This window comes from Ixodes scapularis, unplaced genomic scaffold, assembly GCF_016920785.2.
Source record: "Ixodes scapularis isolate PalLabHiFi unplaced genomic scaffold, ASM1692078v2 PGA_scaffold2__306_contigs__length_199485367, whole genome shotgun sequence".
Lineage (NCBI taxonomy): Eukaryota > Metazoa > Arthropoda > Arachnida > Ixodida > Ixodidae > Ixodes > Ixodes scapularis.
This window is the reverse complement of record NW_024609857.1, coordinates 117,138,058-117,156,511: the sequence shown is the minus strand read 5'-3', so window position 1 is coordinate 117,156,511 and position 18,454 is coordinate 117,138,058. Positions and strand designations below refer to the sequence as shown.

The 18,454-nt window shown below is 46.4% G+C and overlaps 1 protein-coding gene across 1 annotated transcript in view; it reads right to left on the bottom strand.

The window, feature by feature from the left end:
• Nucleotides 1–3,220: 3,220 nt before the first annotated feature.
• The window catches only part of LOC8025869 (chloride intracellular channel exc-4), a 50,670-nt gene continuing 35,436 nt past the window's right edge, over nt 3,221–18,454 (bottom strand). The window contains exons 4-5 of the mRNA XM_002399671.4: nt 9,124–9,298; nt 3,221–4,748 (exon numbers count right to left, since the gene is read on the bottom strand). Coding sequence (XP_002399714.3) covers nt 4,513–4,748; nt 9,124–9,298 — 411 coding nt within the window. The 3' untranslated portion in view covers nt 3,221–4,512. The remainder of the gene's footprint in view (nt 4,749–9,123; nt 9,299–18,454) is intronic.

Below are 18,454 nucleotides of genomic sequence, written 5' to 3'. Positions count from 1 at the left end.
AGAAATGAAAGCTGTTTTGGTGAGTCCGTGCGCGACAGAACGAATACAACTGGAATGGTTGTTTCATTTTATGTTCATCGTTTGACGGCACCGTACACTCAGCCGTGTCAATCTATATAGGTCAAAATATTTGACCACATAGGATATCCGAACTGCATGGATATTCCCCGCCCACAACATGAAATTCAATGAGTCTCATCAATCGAACAACATATATTGTACGTACCCCACGGTGCCGCGTTATCCGAACAGGATCTGAGAAAGGTCTCAAATAACACAGCATATCCAATATACAGTGTCGACGATAATCACTTCACGAGAATCGGACGGAATCCGGCGCGTTTTGGGGAACATGTAGAAGAGAGCACCTTTTTTGCACAGCTTCAAAGCAAATGAACGAACGTGTCTATTCTGTCCCCACACCCCGGACCCGACCCTATCAGCTATATTTCGCGAAGACCCGGAACACAGCCGGGAAGGCTTTTTGGAGATTATCTCAACGGAAATAATCCTCCAAGAACGTCGAACTGCCTGCGTCGCGGGCTGCTTGACGTTCGCTCTCTTCGTTCGTTTCCTGCGAAGGCCGAGCAGCCTACAAGCCCTGGTATTTTCTGGTTCTCACAGTGGAAGATAACATACAAAGGGTAAGCATCCTAAACAGGCGAATAAAGTAAAAACTTACAAGAAAAGCAGGCGAACTCCGAATGCAAAATGCAGGTGGGGAGTCACGCTGACCGGGTTTCCACAGCTCAGGCGGGTGCCAGAAATTTCTGGCTGATAAGGGTCGCTCGATTCGCAAAATGGCGGCGGCCAGAGCGCTCTTTTTGCAAAGGTCTATAGTATGTTGACTTTTTCTCGCCAATATTTTTATACGAAATGGTATCTAAAGCGCGAGATAGATGTACGACGAAACCGTCCGATCCGACGTCCGATCAGGCAATACGACGTTCGGAGGCGAGGGTTTTCAACGCTCTCCGGTGCTACGAAAACCCTCGCCCCCGAAGGTCATTCCGGCAGTTCGCACGTCGGATCGGACGGTATCGGGGGGGGGGGGGGGGGGGGAACTGGAGCCTTCCCCCCCCCTCCCCTTCGCCCCCTTTTTCCTTTTCAGACGTCACCGGTAGAGTAGAAGGCTCCTCGACCTTTGTGTCGGCTTCTGTGCTTTTTGCTCAGAGCTTCTTCAGTCACGGAAACAAAACCTCCAAAACAATTACAAACTAAAAAATTGCCAAGGTGCAGGCGAGCTGGTATATGTTGATCACAATGCAAAATCCTGAGAGTGGGAATTACATTTGAAAGAAAAAGTGTAAGATGACAGAAAAAAGGGGACAGGACAACGTCTCAAACTCAGCCCAGTTGAGTTTGAGACGTTGTACTGAGCCGAGCTTTCAGTCGAGTTGAGTTTGAGACGTTGTCCTGAGCCGAGTTTGAGGCGTTGTCTTGTCCCCTTCTTTCTGTCTCCTTACACTTTTTCTTTCAAATTTCATTCCCAGTCTCAGGATTTTGCATCATGTACAAACTAAACTTACTATATGCCAGCGTCACTCGGGCTGCGTTCGATTGGATTACTAATAGCGTGCAAGGGGATAGGGACGCAGTTTGCCACGTAGATTTAAGGTTTTTCGGAGCCTCAACCACGTGCCTGCCCCTGGTCGTTTCGAACTGGATGAGTATCGTTAAACAGTCCGTTCGTGTGATCACTACTGCGTGATCACACAATGAACGTGCAGTTAAAGATACCCTGGGCTGGCGGTCACAATTACTGATCTATGGTCACACGTCACTCTACACTGGCAAATATTGCAGCACATCCGGGACACTCGTCTCATTTAATTGCCTGACCAACTTCGCGCAGGCTAAATATCACACCCGGACTTTTCTAAACCCGATTTCATGAAAACCAGCGAGGCGTGAAAACATTATTTGAAACTGAAACTGTGGAGGAACATGAAAACCGGACTTCGAACTTTGCGCTCTTGGACTTGAAAGAAATTCGAAACCTTCGAAGTTCCTTTTCAGATTTAGCCCTAAAAGGGAATCGAAACCTTCAAACGTTATGTAGAAATTCGAAATCTTCGAATTTATCAAACTTTATGTCTATAAAAATTTGAAACGTTCGAATTTCAGATCGAAACAAATTCTATATCTTCGAATTTTTCGAACTTCAGATTCAAAGAAATTCAAAATCTTCAAACTTTAGATCCTAAAAAAATCAAAACTTTCTCTCGGATTTCACGTTAGGAAAGTTCGAAATCTTTGAATTCCTCGAACCTCAAGTAAAAAAAATATTTGAAATAATCGAACCCAAACTTTTAGAAACCCTGAAAGCTTCAAACTTTTCGAATTCAAAACTCCACAGTGTTTTAAAGTTGCTAACTTTTCAAATTCGAACCTCGGTACAGTCGGAAATATCGAAATCTTTCGAGTTTGAAAATATTGAAACCTTTCGAATTCGAACCTAGGGTGGTTCGCGGCATCCCTAGTCTTGCAACCTTTCCAATTTTTCAATGTGGCAGCGTAGCGTCGCCTCAAACATAAAAAGAATTTTTATGTTTGAGGCGACGCTACGCCGCCACATTTTTTCTTCCTCCTGCTTTTATGTTTTTTTTTTTTTTACTTTTTGTTCTTCTCTTTTGCTTACTTGATAATCGAACCACCACATATTTTGCTTTGCTTTGTTTGGCTTAGTTTTTACTCCTTCCTTCGTTTTGGCACTTGCTTCCGTCGGTTCGTCTGCGACGCTATGCCGAGACATTTTGAGGGCTGTCTAGAACTTTGTTGTTGCTTTCTTCCACTGTCGTCTGCGATAACCTCCTATTTTCGCCTTCGATTTCCAATTTGAAATCTTCATATGTGTATTTTTATATTTATTAAATATATTAACAAACAGCTAAAAAAAAAAAAGTTTTTTTTTTTTTTTAAGTTTTATCGTATTGCTTTCGCTTTTTTTTGTTGTGGATGCAACGGCAGCGACCACCACTCACTTTCAATGCTCGTACCGATGCCCTGCGCGTGAGATACCCGAGCTGGGGCTCTAAGCCGGACACTTGGCGAAAAAGTCGGCGAGATTTCTAACAGCCGCTTTTGGTCAGCGCCAAAACCAATCATGCCGCTGACCAATCGCGGCAGTAAGAAATCTCGCAGGAAATATAAACAAAATATTCAAGCACACTACACAATTTGATCTGGTCCCCGTGCATCGTGAGGACAGAGACCACACTGACAAACTAGAGCGTTTTATTCAGGCAAAGACAATACAAAAAACTCGAAGGCCAATTCCATCTGGATATTTTTTAGCAAGAAGGGGGGGACAAACTACAAAATTGCCAAATATTAATAAACTGAATACCTGGAAGAATACAACGACGTTGGGCACCTACGTCTAAAATGTCATCAACTCATTCCACGCAAGCACACAACATAATGTCACAACTCTGTCTTTTTATTATGTACGTGCGCCAACAACAAAACAAGGGTTCTGATTTCCAAATCTGGCAGTAACAAAGAAGGCGCGGGAAAACAGTCTACCGGCCCTGGGAGGGTGGGCAGCTGCAAGTGCTGCCTCTTTCCCTGGGCACAACATTTGGCAAACTCTCCCAGGAGGAGAGGCATGCAGAAGCAGACGCGACAACCGGGATCAAGCTCCCGAATTCAGAGGCACTGCGGGGAAGGCACTGGCCGACCTGCCAACAGAGCCGACACCTGTGAGGGTCCTTGTCTGGACAGTTTGGGAGGCCCCGCACTTCGTTTAGTTCCGCAGCAATCTGGGGTAACACGCAACGTCCGACAAACAACTTTATGTACATTGTATCTACAGCTATCTTGAAAAACATTTGCTGACTGCCAGGGATAGTGAGTTCTAACCAATGTCCCAGTGTTGAGAGGAAAAGCGAATGGAGGAAAACGAGGGTCCATCAGAATGGCTTCAACCGTAGCAGAGAAAGTGGCGAGGTCGAAGGGAGCACGAGCGTTTGCACGGCGAACTGGAAGGAAAATGGTGCGTTGCAGCTGAAAAATGCTCGGAAGAAGGCAAATTGTGCTTTGGCAGTTTCGCGGCAGAGCGCCTCGGCGATCGAGGCGCCCGGGGAGATTAAGAGCAGAGGGCCGCCGCAGAGGTGTTACGGCCTTTCGGCTCCCTTAGTTTGCCGTTCCCTTTCGTTTCGAGGAAACTCGGGCTTCCTGATTGGCCAAGAACTAGACTATCACGGTCTAACATAGAGCTCTATATAATCGCAATAGAAAAAAAAACTAACAAAAACAAATGGGAACAAAAAGGACATTGTCTGCAGACGTCGTCATGCCACACCTGAAACCGTTTCCCATACGAACAGTTTTCCGATAGGAACGGTGTCCGTTACAAACGGCTTCCGTTACGAATGGCTCACGGTACGCCAAGAATGTTTCCGGGACGCAAATTAAAAATAAGAAAAAAAAACAAAAGGGGGCGGAAAAGTATATATTATGAGCCTGCAGCAGTAGCCGGCAGGTCGGGGCGTCCCTCTGGTGGGCCCCTCAGTGGCAGTTGTTCTGGTCCCCGGCGACGGCGGTAGGCAGGGAGGTGGTGAAGGTGGGCGTCTCGAGCTCCTCGTGCTTGTTCACCTTGGTGCCCTGCTGCAGCTTGTAGTGGTTGATGATGTCCTGATCGGCGGGGCAGGACTGGGTGAAGGCGTCCAGCTGGTACATGTGCCCCATGTAGTTCCACATCGACGTCAGGCTGCGCGGGATCTCGAAGTCCGCAAAGTACTTGCCTGCAAGAACGCAAAGACAGCCTTAAATGCTCGCACTTGTGCCTCGGTTCGTAACCCAGTAACCCGACGACAGATTCCTACGTCGCATGACACTGCGAGGGACGGTCGAGGAAATTGTATCATTTCCAAACCACAACTCGCAGAAATAAGCGTCTTTCTCGTGACCATGGCATCCACAATGTACGCTTTCACCCGATGTGGGTTGCAGTCAGTCCATCGAAGAATTGAGAGGGCGCGGATGCTCCCATATCCTCTCCCATGCTGTTTCTTTTCACATTCAGCATTCCTACCATTACACTTACACTTTCCTTGCTTTTTCACAATTTGAGCAGATTCGGCCTGCAAAAAGAAGTCTGCATGCAAACCAATAGACTCAAACAAATATTCTGCAGTGCCTATCTCCATGTTTAAGATGAAACTTGATTTTCAAAGTAAGTGTACCGCAAATTTTTACAAAAATTAACATAGAACACATGTGATACGAGAATTAATGCTGTAGATTGCAGTCACAGTTAGCTCACATTTTATGGTGCTGGTAATCTACTTCAAAAAAGTTAACATGAGTATCATTCGACAAAGAAAATCATTTTCAAAGTGTCTAGTGAAAACCAACCTTATTCAGATTTGCACACCATCCGTTGGATGTTGCACCAACCTTTTTACTTTCGTAACCTCAAACAAACAAACTGTTTGAAGCGATGGGCAGAGCACCGCCATAGGAAAGCAATGCTGCACTACTGCTGTGTCTCGCTGCACAAACAACGAATAAGTAAGAAGCCAACTGAAGTAAATATATGGGTTGCATTTGTTTTTCTTTTCAATCTGAAGTTTTTACGGCAAATCTTGGAATAATTGTAGCGTTCTTGCTGGGACTATCCGAATGGCAAAATGGGCCTGCGCCGCCTGCTTCTACTGCGGGCCTTTTTAAATTCTCTCGTTGCATGAAGCTCCCCATCACTGTATTAATGACTGGTCATGGCTGCTTCCTAAACTGTGCCGGTCGCGTCCACAGCAACCAAAGCGGCGGCAGCAATAAAGACACCGGAACAACTGCGGCTCATGATCCTTTCAAGAGGCTGCTTCTTGCGTTGCTTATCACGCTGCGTACGGCAAACAGTTTTCCCGGCTTTTGATTCCTAATGTCTTTTCGGTCATTCTGAACGGAATCAATTCAACTTTTTGAACCAGGCTTGTTAACATAATTCATTTTAAAGTATCCAATGCCTCCACCAAATACCAGAAAGACAACATTGTATGAACTAGCACGGCGAATACTAGGCAGGCAGAGTGAGGACAGTGGAAAAGCCTCAAAGATGGCGCAGAGGCTTGATAGTTTGCGCGGCCAACGAGAGATGGCGATAATAATAAGTAAAGTCTATTACGACTTCTTTAAAGGTAATTGCTCGCGGCGCACTTACACCAACAGCACACATATCTGCTTGCATAGTGCCACTGTACGGGCAAAGTGCTGGCTGTTCCAACTGCCCAAGCATCACCACTTTATCACCCTGCCACCATTTTTTGTTACGGGCACTTTGTATGGACACTCCCCTCCCTGGCCTATGTATAAGCTGCTATTAGACTGTTTATTTCCAGCAACACAATAAGCCCTTTGCAACCCCTTGGTTGTACTTGCATAGAATTCATGTCCAAGAGTTTGGTATTTGGCGGCACCTTGCGCCAGCTTGCTAACAGCTGTGGTAGCGGTAAAAGACATGTGGGCTGAATGTCTTTCACCACCGTTACAGGCAAGGTGGTGCAAGCTGCCGCTCAACATGTGCAGTCAGATGCATGTACCTACCGTATTCACTCGCATAATGAACGCACCCCGCCAAAGGGTACCAACATTTTTTTTTCCCCCTCACGTAATGGACACAACTCCAATTTTCGGCTATGTGAGTCTCGAATTGTGTCCCATTTAGCTAGCCACCAAGCCAATTTTCTTTTGCCGCCAAGCGGTCACGCAAAGTAAAGCCAAGCCAAGCTGCTCTCATAATGGCTGCAAGTGCGTAGTGGCGGAAGTGATCAACCACGAAATTGAGCACCGCGCACGTTTGACGAAGCTTGGATAGAGGAATCGACCAGCCCCGGACATTCTTTACCTATTAGATGCATTGATGTCAACAAACACACTGCCGTCTATGGTCTGCTTTCGGACAGTGAAATCGTGAAAGTGGTTAGGCCTAAGAACGGTCGCGTTGCTCTCCGCGCCGGTCGAGCTTCGTAGGGCACTTTTCCTTCGGCAAAAGGCATGCCGAAAGTGCACCAAAGAGGTTCGCGATTTATAAAGCATGGTTACTGTGCCACGCCCCTGACCAGCTGTGGGTGCACCTCCACCAGTGGAGACATGCCCCAGTACCTTGCCGTGTCATACTGGCACCTAATATGACATTTCCACGAAGTGTATAAATGCAAGAATTTTACCTTACGTAATGAATGCACCCCCCAAATATTTCGGCTGAAAAAAAAAAAAAGAGTTCATTATGCGAGTAAATACAGTCTTTGCAAGCACACCAGACTTTTGATTCGTAATAGTTTTTAAATTTCATTCCCCACCATTCGAACACAAGGGCTGACATACGAAAGAGTAGACTGACTGAAAAATTGAAACTCTAACCAAGTTTGAATAAAACCAAAATACCCTACATTTCGGGACCAGCTTGGTTTCTTGGTCACGGGTGACTATGGGTAGGGCAAATCTGAAGACGACGAAGGAGATACGCCCAACTCATAGTCACCAGTGACCAAAAGACTGAGCTGGTACCGAAACGTAGGGTATCTTGGTTTGAGTCAAACTTGGTTAGTTTAAATTTTTTCACTCAGTCTATTTATTTCCTAACCAGACAAACCTCTGTCGAATATGTTTACGTACAAAAGAGTAAGTAAGAAATAACAGGAGGTCGGTTGTAGCAGTCCTTTGCTTTGTGGATGTTTAGTCTAAGCTGCGATCATTATAAAATCCATTATGCTTAATGTTGTAGGAACGACCCAGCACTGCCCTCTGTCCCACCCCATTTGGAACGCTAGCACAGTAGTAAAGTGGTAAGCTAAGCGAGTTGGTAAACATTGAACATGATGAAAAATCGCGCACAAAAAGACAAGGACAAACGAGGAAGGAACACAGTACACAGACAAGTGCGTACTCACAACTCTGGTATATTAGGTGAAGAAAGGAAAGATGAAGCAAGATCCATTCATGACAGGGGACACCGGCACGAGGGGGAATACAGGTCAGTCAGAGTCAAATGTTTGCAAAAAGGCCAACGTCTTTTTCACAGAACGCAACCGACGGCTGACTAACGCAGCGATCGGCCAGACTTAAGATGGTATACGCCTCGAGCACCTTGTGCGTTTGTCTTCCTTTAAAGCGTCCAACGCCTTTTGCGTCCTTGTTTTCTTTTTGTGTGATTTTTCCTCATGTTCAACCCTAGCACAGCCTCTCAACTAGAAGCGTGTCAACACTTCCGGTTTCAACCGGAAGCGCACGAATTTGACAGGCTGAGCAAGCGTCTCAATGTTTTTCACTTTACGGATATTTAGCCAGAAAAATGGATGAGCAATCATTTGGAGTGCGTGTCCATTCAAGATTTCACAGCGGTGTGGAACCAAGCAGCACAGAAGCCAGTAATTCAAAACATCCCTGAAATGGTCCAAGAATACAACTACGTACTGTCACCAATGCCTTCACTAAAAAAAAAAAAAAAAAAATTACAAATTTTTTTATTATTTATTATAACCATTTAGCATTACTCATCAGGTAACCCCCTCCATTTTTTCCCCTTCCCTCTTTAAAAGGAAACTGAACTCCCCCAAGAGCAATAAATGGGGCACATGCCGCACAATAGACTTTGCCCAAAAGCCAAGTTTTAGCAGAATATTTACTACACTGCAAGACACCATCTATAGTTAGAAGCAATTCCAAAACTAGCTTTCATTTCGACGTCAACGTCTCAAAATAAGAGTTTGTTTCAAGACTGCTCCCAATTCGAAATATGCCTCCTGCCATAAATACTTCCCTTTTTTTTTTTTAAAGGGGAAGGGGGGGAGGGGGGGGGGGGGGGGGTTCGACATGCTATTTGGGTAGTTTGCGAGTTCAGTGTCCCTTCCACGTCCGCTCTCTATGTCCAATAACACAAAAAAAGAAAAGTGACCCCTCTCGGAAGACAACCCATACCCTCAAACTTGCCACCCGATTATAAAATGTTATTTCCTGAGCTTCAGATAGAGGTTCAGGAAGCTCGAGAGACATCGCGTTGCTCCGTCTGGAGGACGGAAAAGCGTTTCCTGCGATTTCAGATAAGGCCCCAGATAACTGGCAACAAAAATCCACTCCCAAGTGGCTCGAGCCGAGCGAGCGAGCAAAAGAGGGACGCACCGGCCACGCGGATGTGCTGCAGGCGAGGCATGAGCTCGCAGTCGAAGCAGCACATGGTGTCCCCAGTGAGGAAGCGCTCCCCTCCCCGCTGCAGGTGGGCGTCGATGTTGCTCAGCTGGTGCAGCAGGCTCTTCTTGCTCTGCTCGTCCCTCCGGGTCAGCATCAGCTTGAACTTCTGCAGGGGGCAAAAGACGGGCGAAAAGCGTTCCCATTATGTCGCACAAAGAAGCGCCCGACTTGGACCCACCGCCTCTCAGGAACGAGACGTGAATTGGTATGTGTCAATCTAAGTGCCTCCGTGGTCTTAGTGACACCTTTGGAAAGTGTGCACTCTCGAGTAGCTGCTGTGCCGATTGTACACTCCACCATATTTTGGGCAAGTGCTTTGAGCGTGCATCGGACACTAGCGCTGCAACAGTGTTCGGTGCGTACTCAGGTCCAAATGTATTAGACTTGAAGAATGCGTCGGCGCCGGACATGAGCTTGGGTCCAATCACAAGCCTAGTGTAGAAGCGATGCCCAGAATATGATGGCCACCACTGTTGCTTGACATACTTTTGAGAAGGGTCTACTAGAGATCGGCACAGGCTCGGGCCAACAAATGAGAACCTTACTTGGGCCAACTTAACACAGACCGCGTCGGACCAGGTATGAGGCTTTGCAACCAAAAAATCTGACCTTTCCCAGTGGCTTGAATTGAACAGCATTGCGTGATCCCTATACCGTATTTTCCGGTGTATAAGTCGCAGTTTTTTTTTAAATTTCTGGCGGTGCGTCTTATACAGCGGTGCGACTTCTATGCGTCGACGGTGGAATCTCGTCCGTCGACGTCGACGGTGGAATTCGACGGACAAGATTCCACCGATGTTGACGCTGGAATCTCTTGCACCTCAAACGCTGACGCGCAACTCTTTTGAAACAAAAAAAAAAATCGGGAAACGCCACCCTCGACGTACAACTTTTCCCAGTTCCGGCAAGCCGAGCGTTTTGGAGTGTTCACAGATCCAGAAAGAGTGCGGTGTGCGGTCACAGTCGGGTATTTGCCGTCGGGGGCCACGCAGTTCCCGGCGTCCCGGCATTTCCGGCATCAACTTCCGGTCGCCATATCTGTTTTCCTTTCTTTGTGCCCTGCCATCCGAAACGTGCGACGTGCCTACTGTGTCTTCACCTGTGTCGAGCACCGCAGCAACATGGCACCGTCCAGGACGCGAAAAAGCTACACAGCAAAGTTCAAGCTTAGCGTTGTTGCATACGCCACCGAAAATGGAAACCGGGCTGCCCGGCGAGAATTCAACGTGAGTGAAAAAATCGTCAGGGACTGGCGGAAAGCTGGGAACTTGCTGCATTCAATGAAAGGAACCAAGAAAGCTGATCGTGGTAAAAAGGCGCGCTGGCCGCAGCTTGAGGAGCGTCTTCGTACGTGGATTTTGGAACAGCGAGCCAAAGGCCGGGGACTTTCGACAGTGCAAGTGCGCCTGAAAGCCGTGACAATTGCGAAAGACATGAACGTGGTCAACTTTACAGGCGGCCCGTCTTGGTGTTTTCGTTTCATGAGACGCAACCACCTTTCCATCAGGGCCCGAACAACAATGTGCCAAGAACTGCCGGATGACTTTCAGAAGAAGCTCGACAGCTTTCGGGAATTTGTGCTGAAGGAAATTCAGGAGCACGATGTAGCTGCTTGGAACATTGTGAACATAGAAGAAGTTCCATTGACATTTGACATCCCTATGGGAAGGAGCGTGAACGAAAAAGGCGAGAAGACCGTTACAGTCCGGACGACCGGCCATGAGAAGTCCCATTTTACTGTGGTACTGGCTTGCTGCGCCAACGGGACGAAACTCCCGCCAATGCTAATATTCAAAAGAAAAACAGTCCCAAAGAATCCGTTTCCGCCCGGAGTCATCGTACAGTGCAACATCAAAGGGTGGATGGATGAAGAAATGATGGGTGTGTGGCTAGACAGATGCTTTTCCCAGTGACCCGGTGGATTTTTTTCACACACGCAAGGGACTTTTGGTAATGGACAGCATGAGGGCCCATTTAACAGATTTTATTAAGAAAAAGATCAAATCCACAAACTGCGTTCCAACGATAATCCCAGGTGGTATGACCAAGATGCTTCAGCCATTAGAAATCTCCGTCAACCGAAGTTTCAAAGCTGTTCTGAGACGAATATGGGAGTCGTGGATGACTGACAGAGACCATAGCTTCACCAAAACGGGACGCGTGAGACACGCATCTTTTGGCGAGGTGGCCAAATGGGTCGAAGAGGCTTGGAATTCTGTTTTCATGGACATGGTGGTAGCCGGCTTCAAGAAAGCTGGCCTCATTGCGTCAGTGCCTAGGAGCGACGCCGACGAAGCAAGCATCAGCAATGAGTCGGAGGACGACGCTGAAGACACATCAACCACGCTAGACCCCGAGATCGCTGAACTATTCCTTACCGATTCGGAGGAAGAGGACTTTGATGGTTTTGTTTAACCCTAACGAACGGAATAGATACAATAAACTGGAGCACAGTTGACTTCGCATAGTTCGACCGCAGGTGGGTCTGTTCTTAATTTTTTTTTTTAACATGCATCTACTCGCGTCTCATTTTCGATAGTAGGTATATTGTACTCCTACATCGTAACGGGTCCGAATCCGTCAGGCGTAGCCCTTGGTTACCGAGGTTTGGCTTTCCCTCAATTTGCGCCCGGCAACATCGATGGCTTGTACACGCGAGTGCCGGCGTATCGAATTGCATTTGCCGCGCCAGTTATTTTTCTCGTTTGATTCATTGCCAAAATTGGCTCCCGCTTCCGTATGTGTCGCGATCACAATACACGTAACACGGGATTAGCAATGCCGCACCGACTACAAAAAGTGCAACTTATACAAAGGTGCGACTTGTATACCAACTTTTTCATGAAAACAACCATTTTTAGGGGGGTGTGACTTATACAAAGGTGCGACGTATAGACCGGAAAATACGGTACTCAGTTTACCCCCAAGCTCACGGTGCGGTGAAAGCTACGAGCTTGTTGGACTTGTACAACAATCTTTCGGAATGCATACCTGCCAACCTAGCAACATGAAAATTCGGGAGGCCGCAACACGGGGGTGTGGTCGAAACTTTTTTTTTTTTTTAGTTTGACAAGAAATCTTGTGAAGAGGCACTCTGCGCGAATCACACAGTCTTCGCAGTTGTTTTGGAGTAAACTGCCGGTGGTGCCCTGCCCTTCTACGGCATGAGCATGGTTCTGATGCTTTCGTGAAGCGATGTGTATCTTGATGTCAAGCTTACCGCCGTGCAAAACGCTCACACATCACAGGCGCACATGGTACAGAATTCATACTCGTCAGCTTTCCACTAAGCGACAAAGCACGGAAACTCAGTCGCATATCTTAGAAATACTTGTAAGTACTTCTTCGTGGCTTTTGAAAGTGCCATCGATCGTTCCAACAGATCAGTGGTTCCAACTAAACTCGGGGAAACACGAAGAGTAGTTCGGCGTTCCGCACCTCACTCGACGACCTGACAAAGCCAACTGAAGCCTAGCGCACCCATGGTCATATAAGCCGTGTTCCAAAATGCGCTCTAACTTCAAGAGTAGAGGTCTCGTACCTTGGCGTTTGAAAATCTACCCTCGTTTTACGCTACTGCTCCGAGTTGTCACGTGGTAACCCGCCGGAGTAATCTAAACCTACTCTCGAGTAACTCGCAATGACACACGCATGATAATTATAGTAATAAGGCGTCACAAAAAAATTAAAAAAATTACGGCGGACATTTTCTGGGAGATTTGAGGTCGCGTCTGTACAATCGGGAGATGTGATCAAAATTTGGGAAGCTCCCTGAAAATTCGGGAGAGTTGGCAGGTATGGCAATGCGATCGTGCTCTCACTCACGCCCAAGTGCAGACAGCGGGTCATGCGACGAAAGAGAGGCTGTTAATTGGTCTGGCGACAGTGCAGCTCCCACTGCACTGTCAGCTCAAGGGCAAGTGGAGTATTTGCAACTTCCACCCGCTGCTTGCTCTCTCGTGGGTGAACAAAGAACCAGCAGAGCAGGGATGGCGGCGAAGACGGTGGAAGAGATTGTTGTGCTTGGTGCTGCCCTTATCGGAGGGATATGAATGTCGTGTTCGTGAATCGTGCAATTTGAACGAAAAAAAATGTGAACGTGTTAAAACAGGAAATGTGTTTTGCTTCACAACAGCGTAGCACGAGGAAACCGAGATGCCCAATTTTATTAGGGACTTTCCCTGGATTGCATACGCTGCAGGTTTCGGGTCCTGCGGTCTCCGACTCAATCTGTGCGCAATGTGACGGCAAAAGCTCCCGTTAGTAGTGGGAAGCTCATGTATGCAACCTACGAAAAGTCCATTTTTCTCGTAAGTAGAGAAGAAGTGCTCGCTCAGCGGTGTGTCGAGCGATGGACATCGAGAATGGGTTTACGTTTTACACCCTGAAAGGCAGTGACAGGAACGTGACCGTTTGCTCCAAGCTTTCAAAAGGCAGACTATGTGTACATGCTTTCAAGTAATTACAAAGGCAAGTAAAGAAATGGTCGCAGCATTTTTATATGCGTCTGTGTTAGTCAGCCGTTCATGACTAGTGCTCAGAACAAGCAATTGGGGCGAGGCGAGTCGCAATGCTGCGAGTAACACGGTATGCAGGTGTAGTATACTGCATATTTGAATATTTATTTTTGATAGATTATTAAACAAAACCCCCAAACAAACCGATGGCATTAGTATGCTGTTTTAGCATAGCATTATTGCAGGCTGCCGTGGGCACAGCAAGGTTTGCGGCACACACTAAAAATCCTTCCTCATAGGCGCAGCGCAAGCTTCTGATTGCGATTGCTGTGCCGTACGGTAGCCTGTGGTCATGCTATACATACAAAAACTGCCTATCACTAACCCTGGCACAGGTTGGTCGCATGTTGAAACATGTGCACAGTGACCTTCCGGAGCTGGAAGGTCACCCTGCACGGCTCGCTTTTTACATCACCAGTTGCCAGGCATGGCGAAAACACCACAATATCTTCATCACCCTCAAAAATTTTTTCACACGCACAATGATGTGGCCAGGCCCAAAACATGCTTGCCCTCCACAAAGCTTCGCAAGATCTGGGAAGTTCCCGCAACTTTTAAAAATCAACGTGTTCATTTTCCTAACGCATGTCATCATCTCCGTCACTTGTGATATGCTCCTGCCCTGACCACTTCGCATTTGTATACAAATAAAAGTAATTTAAACGCAACGGCCATCATCAGCGAGCAGGCGCACGAAAAATTTAGGGAAATCTATCCCCATCTCTTCCGCCATCTTGGAACTACTGCCCCACTATATATAGGATATTGGAGTTGCGAATACCGTAATTACTCGCATAATGAATGCACTTTTTTTTTTTTCCGGAAAATTGACACATTTTTAGGGAAATTCATTATGCGGGGTAAAATTTTTGCATTTACATACTTCGTGCAAATGTCATATTAGGTGCCAATATGACAAGGCAAGGTACTGTGGCACGTTTCCACTGATGGAGGCGCACCCACAGCTGGATGGGGGCGCGTCACAGTAAGCATGTGTAATAGATTGTAATGATGTGTAATTGATCTGTAATAGAAGCTCCTTAGTGTCTAGCCTTGTCCATCCGTCCGGCGCCTGTGCTGACATTGATCGCACTGCCTCTGGGATCGGCCCACTTTAAAAAAAAACGTATGCCCGCACGGGGGTTCGAACTCAGGACCGCTTGCTTACGAGGCAGAAGTCTTAACCACTACTGAACACTCCAATGTTGCAAGTAGCCGCTCAGCGTCTATACACGAGAGGGCGCTGTGGTCAAATGCGTATATAATCGCGTTAAACTTTGCATGCATTGGCTCAGCGTTTATACACGAGAGGGCACTGCGGTCAAACGCTCAGCTGCGTATATAACCACAATCCATACCACACATTCTCTTTCTGACATAGAACGTTGACTTAAGCGGTGGAGATGCGTTCCCACAACTTCTAGCGGATCCAAGCTGATCTGCTAGAAGAACCACTGGCTCTGCATTTCACCGACCATAAAGCAGTAATAATGAAGTCGAAACGCAACCCGGAACTCAGCACTACCTATGAGCAATAAAAAAAATCAACACCATAAGCACTACCTATGAACAATTAAATTAGTATCATCAGCACCACCAGAGCTTCGCCCCAATCAACATCATTCACCGTGGGGAGATGCGGCCTCTTTTTTAGGGCACTTTCGGCGTGCCTTTCGCCCAAGGAAAAGCGCCCTACGAAGCTCACTCAGCATGAAGGCGTAACCGCTTTCACGACTTCACTGTCCGAAAGCGGACCACAGACAAAGGCGTGTTTTGTTGACAATGCATCCAATAGGCAAAGAATGTCCGGGCTGGGCAATTTCTCGACCATCGCTGCTGCAATCAGCGTCGGACACAAGAAGGCTCTGACGAAGCATGTGATGCCGCACAACTCATCATCTTGAAACTGCATGCTCCAAAACAGAAAGTAAACGAAGAAGCTGAAGTGCGAGACGCCGAAAAGGCAAAGTCTGCAAGTGTGTGCGAAAAGATGGTGAAGTTCATCCGGCTGCACCGTGCGCTGCTAGGTACAATAAGTCAAATATGTCACCTATACTTCAAATATTTCAGCCGTCCTAGACGGGCGAATCCGGGAGTACCGCGATTACATCAAATTTACCCGCAAAACTAGTCATTGTTCACAAAACCTTTTTTTCATAAATACTGTAATAACCAAAGATATGCGCCACCCCTATTTTTGGCATGATTTGCTATTTTTGTTTCAAAAACACCAAAAGATAGCATATTTTCAGTAATTGCAGGGTCCTGGCCAATGGCAACCTCGGCAGAAATGCTGTTGCTTGGTGGCCATGTCGTCACAACCATAGAAATGAGGTTCATCAAACGAGCCACGCAAAGACGCACTCCTCAAGCTAGCACGTCCACGAAAGCTGGAAGATTCAATGAGTAAGCAAGTGCTGCAAGAGCTGTAACTCATGCTGGAACACCATGTTAACACTGACACTAGTATATAAGCGAGAGGGCAGTCTTAATTAAGTGCGGAAGGAGGCAAAGAAAGGAAACACAAAAATGCAGCCAAGTTTGGAATGGTCCGGCTTTCTACACCCTACGATAAAGCACTTTGGTACAGCCTTCGTTGGTTCTTGAAAATGTCTCTTTGGAGCCAACATCGTGCGGCAAGCTAGCTGAGTTTGAGCGAAGGTTTCGTTAATGGTTCTCTCTTTGAAAGGTCATGTTACACAATGCTTTGCCATCACGAGTTAGTTCAGGTCACTGCAAAAGGGTAAGGAAAGCTAAAAAAAAATAAAAGATGGAGCTTTTTTCTTTTTTAAATATTTATGTGCAATTTTGCCCCATTTATAGAAATCTGCCGCAATTTCTACATTAAAAACAAAACTACAATAATGGCTAGGCGCATTGTTCTGATTAAGTCGTAAAGTGTATTTAAAAATGTTTATCAAAGAAAGATGCACAAAGACAAGGGGAAGTTCCCCTTGGTGAGTGTGTTTTAGGAGGAGGTGATCTGGGTCAAATCTCTGGATTCCCCCACTATTAGTTTCCTAAGAGAAATTTGCATCCGCACGTTGGCCGGGCCACCTGCAACGTGCGTCACGTCACACAAGAGTCTTTTTGTGTCGCTCAGACAAAGGCAAGCTCTAGTTTTACCGACAGACGCTAATAAGGGTGGTAATTCCCCGACTTTTCCAGACCTGCCGAATTCCCTGTCAATTACCGGTTCTTTAGGTTGATAGACACCCTGGAAATCCTGCAAAAGCTCGACTTTCAGGGTTGGGTTCATAATGTGCGCTTCAAACCAGAAAGAACTCAAATCTTCGTTGAACTGCTTGTCACGCAACTTGTCGAAAGCTGGAGTGCTATTGTTGAACAAACTTTGTCTCTACGCGACAAAAAACTGAGTACAGTTGTTGACGAATTTTTCAGACTCGGAGGGGACCCCGAAATTGCCAGAATAATCAAGAGGTAAGAAAAATCTATTTCAACCAAATCATCAAATTTACACAGATATTTCACTGCGCATTGGTCACTTTCCACTTGCTTGATGTCAAGTTCTTGTGCAACTTCCGCTTTATATTGGCCACTTTTCACTTGTTTGTTTATCTGTTTGATTACGGTGCTGCGATTTGTCGGTGGCTTCGTTGGCACAAACAGCGAAGTTGAAGTTGGTGCCATATGGCACTATTTGGACACAAAGCTTAGTCCACCAAGCTCGCTTCAGTACTAAGCCTGTCGGCAAAGAACCTTTGCGCTCAAAGATCACAAGTACGGCGACAGCCGCTCTTCTCGCGGCCGCACCCGAAAAGCACGGACGAAGAGAATTGAGAGATTTACCGTATTTAGTCGAGCAATAGGCGCACTATTTATGAACAAGCTCCTTGCATCTGCTTTACCGCAGAGCACATATACAGCCAATCATTGCGTTGTGCAAAAGTAACATAGCGAATAACTAGATCCAGAACATGATTCACCATACAAATGCAATCTTCACAGATGGTATCTTCGCGCGAAGACGTTATCTCTATCCTGTAAACCACTGGAATCATGCTGCCGATCGCGGTGATTGGCAAGCCACATGCTCCGCGGGAAAGCAAACCCTCAGGTTTTTCTCATAAACAGTGCGGCTATTACTCGATCGAGTAAATATGGTATAAGAATGGGCAGATGGCGTCCATGTTGGCTATAGCTGAACAGGAAAACCCGACCATATCCTCAGCCCAGCTTGTTTATTGCATAGGACGTGGTATCGAGGCTACAGAGCAAAATCAAAACCAAAATAGCAGCGACTAAACTCGCAGCACTATCGCAGCGGCTGTTTTATGGCTGCAAACTGAGAAAATCACGCAAATTATGTCCAACATATGTTGGGTGATTTCAGATAAGATCGACCAAAGGATGGCTAGTCGACATTTTCAAATCAACTGATGTTTTTATATGTTATTGTCTAGTGTCTGGTATGAACGAATCCAAACTTAGTTTTGACTAGAAAAAATACTTGGGGACAGGAAAAATCGTAAGGCATGAGGTGGTGGACAGTTGCATTAACGCGCACTGATGGAGGGGGCCCGTTTGAGAGTGAATAACTAAAGCGATAACATTAGGAGAACTCTAATACGTTTTAGGCGCAAACTATGGGTATAGCTTGCTTGTAATATAAAGTAATCATATTTATTTAAAATTTATTTATTTTTCTAAAAATTGACAAACATGCCTGCTCGAACGACAAATGGCAAACTTTGGAGGTCTGTATCTCATGAAATAATTTAATC